General features: G+C 39.6%; 1 protein-coding gene across 1 annotated transcript in view; it reads right to left on the bottom strand.

Moving 5' to 3' along the window:
* Positions 1-12,205, bottom strand: part of LOC118793851 (NACHT, LRR and PYD domains-containing protein 3-like) — a 33,451-nt gene that overhangs the window by 4,414 nt on the left and 16,832 nt on the right. Inside the window, exons 4-5 of the mRNA XM_036551994.1 lie at positions 9,588-9,761; positions 1,942-2,115 (exon numbers count right to left, since the gene is read on the bottom strand). Of these exons, the coding sequence (XP_036407887.1) occupies positions 1,942-2,115; positions 9,588-9,761 (348 nt within the window). The remainder of the gene's footprint in view (positions 1-1,941; positions 2,116-9,587; positions 9,762-12,205) is intronic.

Here is a 12,205-nt window from a genome sequence, read left to right on the forward strand (position 1 = left end):
CAAGTTCATTCCGCTTCTGTACTCTTCCCCACAATCACACAGACAAACAGTAAGTAAAAATGAAGATAAATATGCATATTTATCTTTATATTATATTAAATATATTTATATATTTATATATTTTATGTTATCATGCATGCATATTTATATCTTATAAATATGTATCCCTTTCAATTCAAATTCAATCTCTAAGCTAACAACAGGCTTTGGAAATTTTGGATTTTACTGAGGTTACAAGGTAAATGTTGACAAAACGGCGGCAGTGTAGCATAGTGGTTAAGGAGCAGGACTCGTAACCGAAAGGTTGCTGGTTCGATCCCCACTGGGACACTGCTGCTGTACCCTTGGGCAAGGTACTTAACCCACAGTTGCCTCAGCAAATATCCAGCTGTATAAATGGATAACATTGTAAAGAACTGTAACCTATGTAAGTCGCTTTGGATAAAAGTGTCTGCCAAAATGAATAAATGAAAATGTAAATGTAAATGTAAAACACAGGCATTGGTGATGAATACACTGATTACTCCCCAGGTGAAATCCTCATGGTGTTTCAGGTGGCCTAAGAATGGTATCACTCACTCAAAATTAAGGGTGATCTGACCTGCTGATCCATGCTGCCCCTCACATTAATGGACACAGCAGAGTCAGTTATACTGAATCTAGTCCTCATACTCCTGTTCCGCTTCCAGACACACTTTTGTAGCCCAAACCCACGTTTAACTCACTTGATAAGCTCATATCCAGATTTACCTGGTAGGGTAGATGGCTCCACCAAAACAACTGGAAGGTCTAGAACTACTTCATCTTTAGCATTTCTGCCTCACTTGTAAGTCACTTTGGATAAAAAGCATCTGGCAAATGAATAAAGGTAAATGTAAATGTATCAATACTGGCAGCAGCCCAGCTCTGTGCAATGACAGTATGGATGCTAGACACTGCCAGTACCAGGTGGCTCAGTATGCAGTTTAAATGTGCACATATACTCTTGTCTGCAGTTCCATTCTGTGAGGGAAAGATCACAGGGGAGTCACTGGGTGAGTGGCTATGGGCTGGTTACAGAGTTTGGAAAGGGGTACAACAAACATATGATCTGCCCTCCAGAGTCTCAGCCTTAACATCTACTGTGTATCAACAGCTTTGTACCACTTAGACTAGATGCAGGGCTCAAGGACATGATACTTCAGAATCTATATTTCTCACACCAACTACTGAAGGTCAACAACTGTCAGTCTTTGAAATGACTGACAACTGAATTTTATCTGTTTAACAGTGACAAAAGTTTAAACAATGGAAAAATAAGAACATTTATGTCAAGACGACAGTTATAGAAGCTTTAAGAAACATGGGTATTCCTGAGTAATTTATTTTACAAAGGACAATGGGATTAGATAAAGCTGCACTTTTCTACCTGTCCTGTGTGCTTTGACAACAGCATTTAAAATGATGAATTGTACAGAACCCGAGATATAGGAAGTACTGGTTAACAAAGCTATCCTGCCTTAATACTTCATGTATTTGATTTTTTCTGCTATTTTTACATTACATTGCATTACGTTATTTAGCAGACACTGACCCAGAGTGACTTCCAAATAAGTGCATCGCTATGCAAGAGTAGTTATCGAGAAGTACTACAAGAGGTCAGTAAGATACTGAGTTACGTGCTAAGCTAGTGCAGAGTGCTTTTAGACCCTTCCAGTCATATGGGAGGGTTGGGGGAAGGGCTCAGTCTAACACTCACCAGCCATTCAAATGGAAACTTTGGATTTGTTGTACTGTGCATCTTCTAAGAGCATGTTATTTCAAACTAAAGGTTATTTCTTTATTTAAATGGTAGATATACATAAAAAGATTAAAGTAACATTTTGTTGATTATCTGTGCCATGGCTCCATTCCATTAGCCCAGATAATCAGGAGTTAACTGTACATTATTATGCTCCTCACCCCAGTCTCTGTAGTTTACAGTGTGGATCCTCCAGTCCAGCAGAGAGCGCTCTAACTCCTGAATCCTGCAGGTCATTGTCTCTCAGCTCCAGCTCTCTCAGCTCTGAGTGGTGTGAGCGCAGCACTGAGGCCAGATCATCACAGCAGCCCTCTGTGAGATTACAGCAACCCAGTCTGTGGAGAAAAAGAGACAGAATCTCTGCTCATTATATAAATACACACACTCCTCAAATTTGATACCTTTTCTGCTACTATGACAGAACAAGCCTGTGGTGAACAGCATTGTCTGCATTTCAACAAATGAATTCAGCACAAAACTGTACTTGATACCTATAATGAAAGGTATCAAGTACAGTTTTGTGCTGAATTCATTTGTTATTATATATATATATATATATATATATATATATATATAAATTATTTCTGTAGGAAATCCCTGAAAGAGTCTAACTCTTGGTGTTGTAAAGGTCTAGAACACGCTCCACCCACCCATAACTTTTGTAGGCAGATGGCATACCTGCCATCCGAATGTGCTTCCCAGCTGTTGATACCATCATCCCCTGCAGACACATCATTGTTACCTCACATTTGCTTGGAATATCTGATTGGCTAAAGGAGCATTTAGTTTCTCAGATCACACAAGTGGAGTTCCACCTATGGCCCACTTCACAGTAGTGCACTGTGTTACATGCAGTGTGAATAATAGCTGCTGGCTGCATGTGAGTGTATCAGAGGATTGCATTTGCCTCAGTGTCCAGAGGCTGTTGCAGTGAGACAAGCCTAACGTGCAACTGGTGATTCCAAAAACAGGGTCGCATCAAGAGGGAATCGTCTTTCAGCAAAGTCAAGGAGACTGATGGTATTTACGAGATTTATTTTTCTTTGTGAGGGTGTGAAGCGTTTCACAAGTAAATTGCTCTATTTGGTTTTACATTTACATTTACATTTTGACAGACTAATTGCCATTTAAACTGTTTTGAACAGAGATTTTGTTTTACATCCCTTACAAACTACACACAATGGGCTGCAGTGTTTCCGTAGTGGTAAGGAGCAGGGCTCGTAACTGAAAGGTTGTTGGTTCGATTCCCTGAATGGGTACTGCTGCTGTACCCTTGGGCAGTCACAGTTGCTCCAGGAAATATCCAGCTCTATAGATGGATAACATGTAAAGCTGTAACCTGTGGAAGTCGCTCTGGAAAGAGTGGGTGCTGAATGACAATAATGTACATCCCCTCATCATCCTTAAACACTGACGAACACAGACATACAGAGTTCAGCAATACTTTCAAATGTCTTTGCTTGAGAACTGTATGTGTGTCTATAAAGCTGATATAAATAAATACAAATGTAGATTCAAGTCCCAGTCAATGTGAACATTACATTAAATTACTTCACTTAGCAGACACTCTTACCTAGAGCGACTTACAAATAAGTGCATCACTATGCTGAGTAATTACGTAACATAATGAACATAAAATGTAACATAAGGTAATGAACATAAAATGCAGCACAACAGTTAACTGATCAGCAACAAACAAATAAGCACTTTTGGTTTTTATAAGTCTCATGTAATTGTCATGTGATGGTCAAAGATTGCGGTCCGGTCGACTGGCTGAGTTTAATGATTTAATGGGGGATTTAAACTGGGACTGATTATCATCAGCATCTGATTCCATGAAAGGAATACAATATATGATGCTTTAAACCTCAGCATCAACCAAAGTTAGCAAGTCTCCCAGACTCAGGTGCAGCATGCAACGTGGGTTTGTTTTGTGTCAAAGAAAACATGGCGGAAGGCAGTGACAGTGCTCTGGAGATTTTTCAGCCTTCTAAGACGACTAAATCTGAAGTGTGGTCGTATTTTGGTTTTTATAAGAGTGCTGAGGGATTGACTGAAGATGGTCACCCTGTCTGCAGAACATGCAGAAAGAAAATCGCTGCGAAAGGGGTCAACACTTAAAATCTTTTGAGTCATCTGCGTGACCACCACCCACTACTTTATAGCGATTGCAAGGTAAGTTAACTTAATTAGTACTACCGTTTCGAATTTTAATTATCATTAAAATCATGGTTGATTAATTACCGCGCTTTGAAAAACTCATGTTAAAGCATCAACCAAAGTTAACAAAAGTCTCCTAGATGCACTCAGCATTATCATGATATTCTGAAATGACCTACAAATCAGCCTATATTATACCAAGACTTTTAGAAAACAACATGCACAAGCAGACTCGACTCTTCCCTTTGCGCTTGATTTGCGATGAATAACGCATCCTTAGTGTCCTCACACGGAAATTTACGTCTTCCTTACAAGCTCACTTAAGCAACCGGGGCCATGCATGAGAATGTTGGAGCAGGTAACTGAATTTTTGCATTTAAAAACACGTATCTGCACTTCATTTTAGAGTGTTTTTGTAGCCTGAGAAAGTAACGTCATCTATTAATGACCTAGTAGACTATTGTACGGTAATTCATTTTAAGGGACAGAACAGATGTAGGCTAGCCTATCGCCTTCTTCTGATGTGGGTATTTAGCAACAATAACAGTAATAGGCCTAATAATAATAACAATAACAATAATAATAATAATATTTGTTCTGCTCTGTTCTGCTGCTGTAGGCCTATGCGTCGTGTCTGCAGACTCTATTTGCCCATTGCACACGGTAACACGTTACGTAGTTTTGTCACCCAACTAACACAGTTTGTTCATTTAAAATCCTACAGTTGTTGAATTGGTTGTAAAAGTGGAGAAACACTATACTCCTCTGTATTTATGTCAATTGTTGGGCTCACTGCAATTACTATCACTGTCTTCTTAAGACTCATTTGTATTTATGTAAATTTTGCACTTGGTCATTGCATATACTCAAATGCTCATTTGATATGGTGTTCATATGTTTACAGAAGGTATTGGCTATGTCATTATTTTAATGTTTATGCAAACAAAAAGTGCATAGTGCTGCTAATTTTATTTGTGGTTTTCAATATAAAACTTGCTGAAATGATTTCAGTTTGTGTATCTGTACCTTTTGAACATTTTCAGCACATTTTAACAATACCACGATAATACTGATAACCGTGACCATTTTCGTCACTATAATCGTGATGTTAAATTTTCATACCGTTTCACCTCTAGACCAGACGTTTTCATTCTTAAAGTCAAAACTGTTTAATAAGGATCCATATTTATTATTTTCTTGGAATCTTTCGGGAATTACTTAATGTATGAATTCAATGAAAAATGCTGATGAATCAGGATTATCAAGCAGCATCACTCACCTCAGAGTCTGCAGTTTACAGTTTGGACTCATCAGTGCAGCACTCAGCAGCTTCACTCCTGATTCTCCCAGGTTACAGTAGCTGAGATCCAGAGTCTGCAGTTTACAGTTTGGACTCATCAGTGCAGCACTCAGCAGCTTCACTCCTGATTCTCCCAGGTTATTGTAGCTGAGATCCAGAGTCTGTAGTTTACAGTTTGGACTCATCAGTGCAGCACTCAGCAGCTTCACTCCTGATTCTCCCAGGTTACAGTAGCTGAGATCCAGAGTCTGTAGTTTACAGTCTGGACTCATCAGTGCAGCACTCAGGAGCTTCATTCCTGATTCTCCCAGGTTATTGTAGCTGAGGTCCAGCTCTCTCAGGGGTGAGGTGGCTGACTGGAGAGCTGAGGCCACAATTTCAAAGGACTTCTCTGTAAGGTTACAGTTACTGAGCCTGAAAAGACAAAAAGCACAAAAAAACATTAATGATCAAATATTCACTAAAACAAAAGCATTTCTACTTAAAACTGTGTCTTAGAGAAAAGTAACTACCTGATCCTGTACATCTACATGGGAAGACCCTGAAAAGCTTTTACAGAGTTAACTTTTTTAATCGAAGTACATTAACAGCATTTTATTTATCTCCTATTGATATCATTTATTTTAATGACTTTTATAGCAGTGACCATCCCAGCATTGATTGTGGTGCCGTGTCTGTGGAAGTGTTGGTCTTCCTCCCAGGACTAAATCCTCCATCACTGCTACTGTGTCTGCCTGCAGTGCTGCTGCTGTGAGACTCTCTGCTACTCCTGAGGTTCCTGATAACCCAGCCACCTGCTGCTGCTGCTTCCATCCCCAAAACCCAGCGTTTCCGTCAGCAAGATCGGATGGCAGTGTAGCATAATGATAAAAGAGCAGGGCTTGTAACCAAAAGTTTGCCAGTTTGATCCCTTTTGGACCCTGCTGCTATACCCTTGGGCAAGGTACTTAACCCAGAATTGCCTCAGTAAATATTCAGCTGTATAAACGGAATACATGTAAAAACTATAACATATGAAATTCGCTGTGGATAACAGTGTCTGCTAAATAACAATAATGATGATGTGATGATGAGATCACCACCATAGAAAACTTTCAAATGTCTTTGCTTGAGCACTGTAAGTATGTGTGTGTGTGTGTGCGCGTGTGTATGTATGTATTTTATAGATATATACACATCACGGTTTCAGCTAAGATTTTTTTTTTTTTTTTTTTTTTTGTGCAGGTCCGGTGTCCGGAAAGAAATTATTTTACTGGACAAATCTGAAACTTGCCAGTCACGCTTCAATAACAGGCTATGTTACAAACGCAAATATAATGTACACTTAGGTTGACATAAGAATGACAACGACCTCAAATCAGTTGAACTATTTAATGAACAGTAACGATTAAGCAAAACGAACAGTAGCTATTGAGCAAAACCTCAACATTAGCCACTAAAATGTAGGCTATTACGAAATATCTGTAACCTATAACATCTGTAGCCTGTTTAAAAAAAGGCTAGGCCTACATGGCATCAAATGTAACCTATATGCTACCAGGTGACACTTTATTTTCTCCTTTTTTCATTGCGGCAAAAGGCTCAGCTGCCGACTTGAAATCAAACGTGTCAATTGTGTCTTTGCACTGTTTGCAGCTTGCAATGCGCCTAAGCCGCGTCACTCTCTCCTCCTCCAGACGACTTTGCAGCGCCGTCTTAATTTGATTCTGCCGAGAGAAGCCCCTCTCTGCTGGCATGCTTGACACGGGCAGAACACAGCCAATTTTAGCTCGGCTGTTTCGCTGTCAAAACACATATGTCCTGTTTAAGGATCGCCTTCGTTATAGCTATGTTTTGTATGAGCATTATTACCGGACATTTTGACCGGCAAGTTTTTATCGGTTCTTTATAAATTTGACTGGGCAAAAACCGGTAATTACTGGATAACGTAAACTTGGATACACATATAGACTGGAGTTCCAATCAATCTGAACACAAAGTACAGCATAACAGTTACTAAATCAATAAAAAAACAAAGCACTCTGAAATAATAAATAACAATGAATATTAGCAATAACTCCTGTAACAGCCATAGGTTTCTACAAAACTGCTTGCTTCAACAGAGACTATTACATCACCCCCTGGTCAACCACTTAAGTTTAATGATTCAGAATTTGTTTTTATGGGGCATTTAAATTGGGACTGGTTATCATCAGCATCCGATTCCATTAAAGGCAGACATGTGACACTCCAAACCTCATGAAAGTTGTTTATGTGCCCACATAATAATAATAATAATAATAATAATAATAAAATGAACTTTACTAGGTCAGAAATGAACAAAAGGACCATAAAAATCTCCGCAATTGGCATTTTTATGGCAGTAAAAATTGTGCCATAAATCATGAAGAATGAATGTTATACCCAGATACTGCCTATCAGTCTTGAATAAGTATGCTCCTATCAAAAAGAGGGACAGGCAGTCACCTGGTTTTCTGCTGAGCTCTCAGACCTTATTGATCAAAATAAGCCTTCTTTGGACTGACAAAGACAAATTCCTCATATGACTGGACTACTTTCAGATATTTATGCAACAAAAGTAGTTCATTAAAGGGGAAATCAAAATCAGAATTTTACTTAAAATATTTCCCCTGGTTTTTTGATGAACTCTCAGAGCCTATTCATCAAAGGAAAGATTTGCTGGACAAAGAAAGACAAATTCTCCTGTAATTTGACTCATTTCAGATCAGATTTACAACATCATAATATGACATGTGTGAGCAGATCATGGAATCCAATTCCTTAAAATGAAGTAGTTATAATAAAAGGAACAGCTGAAGAAATGATGATGGCTACATAGTGAGAGATGCAATCATGAAAAAATGTATTTTACTATAAATGAGATGCAGCTAAAAACACAGACTGTAGACAGACAGGTCATTCTGATTTGAAACCTGATAAAGCAGCTGAAAGTAAATACTTTCACAGTTGATTGAAGCCTGTAATTTATTTACCCGCAGTTTTTAATATCATTGTTACCTTTGAAGAATTACACGGGCATTAGATTTTCCAGGTTAGGTTTATAGAAGCTATCAGTGCTGCACATGCAAGTACAATTTCTAAAGTCAATGAGTTATCTATAACCTACTAATGAATAATGTAAAAACTGGTCATGATCTGCCTTCATGAATCAGATCTTGAAAATGGTTTAGCAGTTGGGAGGAATGAATCATTAAAGTTAATACACATACTAAGAGGCACAGGGGTTAATTTCTTCCATGTGAGACACAGTTATTGATAGAGATACAAAGTATATAACAGACACAGCGCAAAGGCGGATGCAGGCAGTTTTGAACTTTTGCTTTTTACAGATGTTATGCTTGTCCCAGTTTTTCTCTCCAAGATTTCACAGTTTATTAACGATGAAGGAGTCAGTCTATGTCTGTGTGAGTATAACACTATATCTATGTGCTATTCTATCCAAAAGCACAGAGCACTGACCTCAACCCAATAAAATATCTTTGTGATGAACTGAAACGCAGAATTATGGCAAGGCCAAGACAACCCTCTTCAGTGGTGGGGCTTACTAATGCTTTAAAGGAGGAGCGGAGCACAACATCACCAATGCTTTAGCAGAAAATCATGGACAGTCTGCCACAACACAGTGAAGAAATCACTAAGGCCAAAGGTAGGCCAACACGCTGTTCATTTGTCAGAGCCAGACATGTTTCATTCATAACTACATAACTATGTCTTTTGGTGGCATAGTATTCCCATATCTGTAATCTACAGTATAATTTGAAACTATTTATGTGTTTATAGTTTATGTTTGTATCAACTGGAACAAAATGGAAGCTCCACTGTGCAAATGTATGTGAATATTTAAAAATTAAGCAGAGTTATTACTTGTTAAATCCCTTGCCTGTTTTTAAATTCTCACATTTAAACGTGCATATGAGTAACTGCATATGAATAACTGCACATATACCAATGGTAAAAGCATACAATGCTATTACCCCTGAAGGACAGTTATTAATACTGAATTTCACCCATTACGACTGGTTAGTAAATCCCATGCACGTTTTCACAGGACTTTACTGCCAACAAAGCACACAGTAACCTTTAAATTTAGCCCCTGGTATATCCTCTACATCTTTACTCTTCTGCAGTCAGGGGTTATTCAGCCTCAATATATACACATTTCTTTCTCTGTCACTCAGTATTGCCTTCAGTAATTTTAATTATTAAAATGGTAAAAAATGTATAAGAATGATCTTTCTTTCATATCGTTAAGGGAGGTTTCTGGCAGCATTTACTGCATGACTTCAGCAATATCTTGATGACACAGGAATATTAGGCATCACTCACCTCAGTATCTGTAGTTCACAGTTTGGACTCATCAGTAAAGCACAGAGCTGCTCCACTCCTGAATCTCCCAGCTTACTGTAGCTGAGGTCCAGCTCTCTCAGGGATGAGATGACTGACTGTAGAGCTGAGATCACACTTTCACAGCACTTCTCATTAAGGTTACAATCACTGAGTCTGTAGAGAAGAGAAAATAGACATCTTAAAATGGAAAATGTGATTGGGTTCACGTCCTTACACAACAGAAAAACAGTTAATATGACAATAACTGCTACATTTTTTGTAATAAGGATAATTGATAAGATTTAAACCCATTGTGCAAATAGGTATTAGCTTGTTATATTTCCTCTAGCAGTGGTCTATTATAAGTGCATGCATTCATTCATTGAGTGACAGACATTGTTCTGTGCTGGTGTTTATAAGTTATGTGGGCCAAAGCTGCTCCCATCTTCAAACAGGAAGTTCAGAAGAGCCACATGAGGCCCTAGAGCCACAGATTGGTGACCCCTAATATACACTAACCAGCATCTCCAGAGCAGATACAGAAATGTGCTAAGGAGGAGCGCTAATGCAAAGGAAACCAGGCACACATGGTCACAGTTACTACTCATCAACAGCAGTCACTCGAAGTTGAGTAAGACTCTCCTCCTTCTGAGTCCTTATGTGTCTTCAGGTGGGCGGAGAGGCTGATCCTGGAACCGCATTTTTTGGGGCTGTGTGGGCAGGGTTGGGAGGAGGAGTTTGAGGATATGGTTTGGGCCTTTTTATTAGCTCTCTCCTTTATGAGTCTGCGCATGTTTTCGGCAGCGCGTCGTACAGCGCAGCACGCTTACGGACAAGCCTTCTCCAGGCCTCCCTGTTGTTTGCTGTTTGCTCCCAGGTCGATCTGGAACTTTTTTATGTTTGCCTTCATATTATCCTTTGTATCTCTTCTTTTGACCTCCTGGGGCACAATGTCCTGTCTGAAGCTGGGAGTACAACACTTGTTTTGGAAGGTGAGAGTCAGGCATACGGAGAACATGGCCAGTCCATCTGAGTGGATGTGCGATGGTGGAAGTGATAGTGGGCACTGTACATACAGTGCCATCCACAGATAGATTCGTTCATTTTATTTGTTCAACTTTTACAGACAGTAATAAATCGCTTTTAATGTCAAACGCAATCTCACAGGAAGTGATGTTGCAGTTTCACAACCTCTCACCCAACCAAGGACAGCTAGAGTAAACAGGAAATGCCCCTCTGCAGTGATGCTAGTAAAAACTGTGAAAACGGTGCATTCCTTTGCTCTCTCTCTTGCTCTTTCTCCACACGTCCGAAGAAGACGGACGAATCTGTCTCTTTCTCTCTTGCCTCTTGCTCCATACGTCCGAAGAAGACGGACGTATCCCTCTTGTTCCATACATCTGAAGAAGACCAACGTATCCTTCTCATTCCCTGAAGGCCGCACCACGCGGACGGGACATGGACAGCCGAGCCTAAGGCCCTGTCCTGCCTTTGATTCTCCAAGCTAGCAACGACTTGCTAGCAGAGATCAGTAAGACAAGAGCCGAGTTTCAGCACCAGCAATCAGAGCAGCGCGAACTTGTTACCAGCCAGAGACAACGGTGTGACCGGATCCACCTCAACGTGTCTCCCAGAAGAAACCCTCATCAGTGCCTGAACCAACCCAGACTGAACTGACCGAACCAGACCAGCCCTGGCTCCCTGACGACGGAACCACAAGCGAAACCACCCATGGCACCGAAAGATTTGGACCTCATTTCAGGAGCTACACTAGGCTATTAACTCTGGGCATAGGACATTGCACAGCTAAACAACTGACTGTTAGCTACATTTATGAATGTTTGTACCTGTGTGTGATTCAGATCATTACCAGGAATGTAGCTAGCTATGTTTCACTGATCCTAGCTGATCACTATTCACCATACAGCATTAGTTAAAATACCACACAGTGACACAGGGTCTTTGTATGTGTATCCTCTTGCTAACCCCCGGTACCTCTTTTTAATCTACACAGGGGGTAATTGATAACCCCACGGTTATGAATTGTCTGAACATATCCCGTACCAGACAGACGTTATGTTCGCTATACACATACACACAGGCAACTCAAACTCGCCGCCACACACACGTTCCTCTGAACACGTGTGTTCAGTGAGCACAGGCACATACGTGCACGTGCAACACATGCACGACTCAGAACAAAGGAACACAAACCCTATGACACGCTCACACACACTGCCGCAAGACATTCACTCATACCTACATACAAATGTAAATACATACACACAGGCTACATTTATTATACATAAATGTACTGATTGGTGCATTACTACCTTGATGTTATATCTCAATAAATGCATTATTTTTCCAAGGTTGTCTGTTGTTACACGTGGAATGAATATTGCCAACCTCTGCTGATCAGAATTCGAAATATCTTCACCTCTTAGTTGAATCATCAGTGTTATTTGTTTAGTAAGATAGATAATATTGTGATTTGATTAACTATTGATGTGGTAATTTCGATTATGATTATTAATTTAATCATTAATTGAAGTACCAAATTAATAGTTTAGTGTACTTTATGAGACTGATACACAAAACGAAATTGAGACTGATCT

This window comes from Megalops cyprinoides, chromosome 1 (genome assembly GCF_013368585.1).
Source record: "Megalops cyprinoides isolate fMegCyp1 chromosome 1, fMegCyp1.pri, whole genome shotgun sequence".
Classification (NCBI taxonomy): domain Eukaryota; kingdom Metazoa; phylum Chordata; class Actinopteri; order Elopiformes; family Megalopidae; genus Megalops; species Megalops cyprinoides.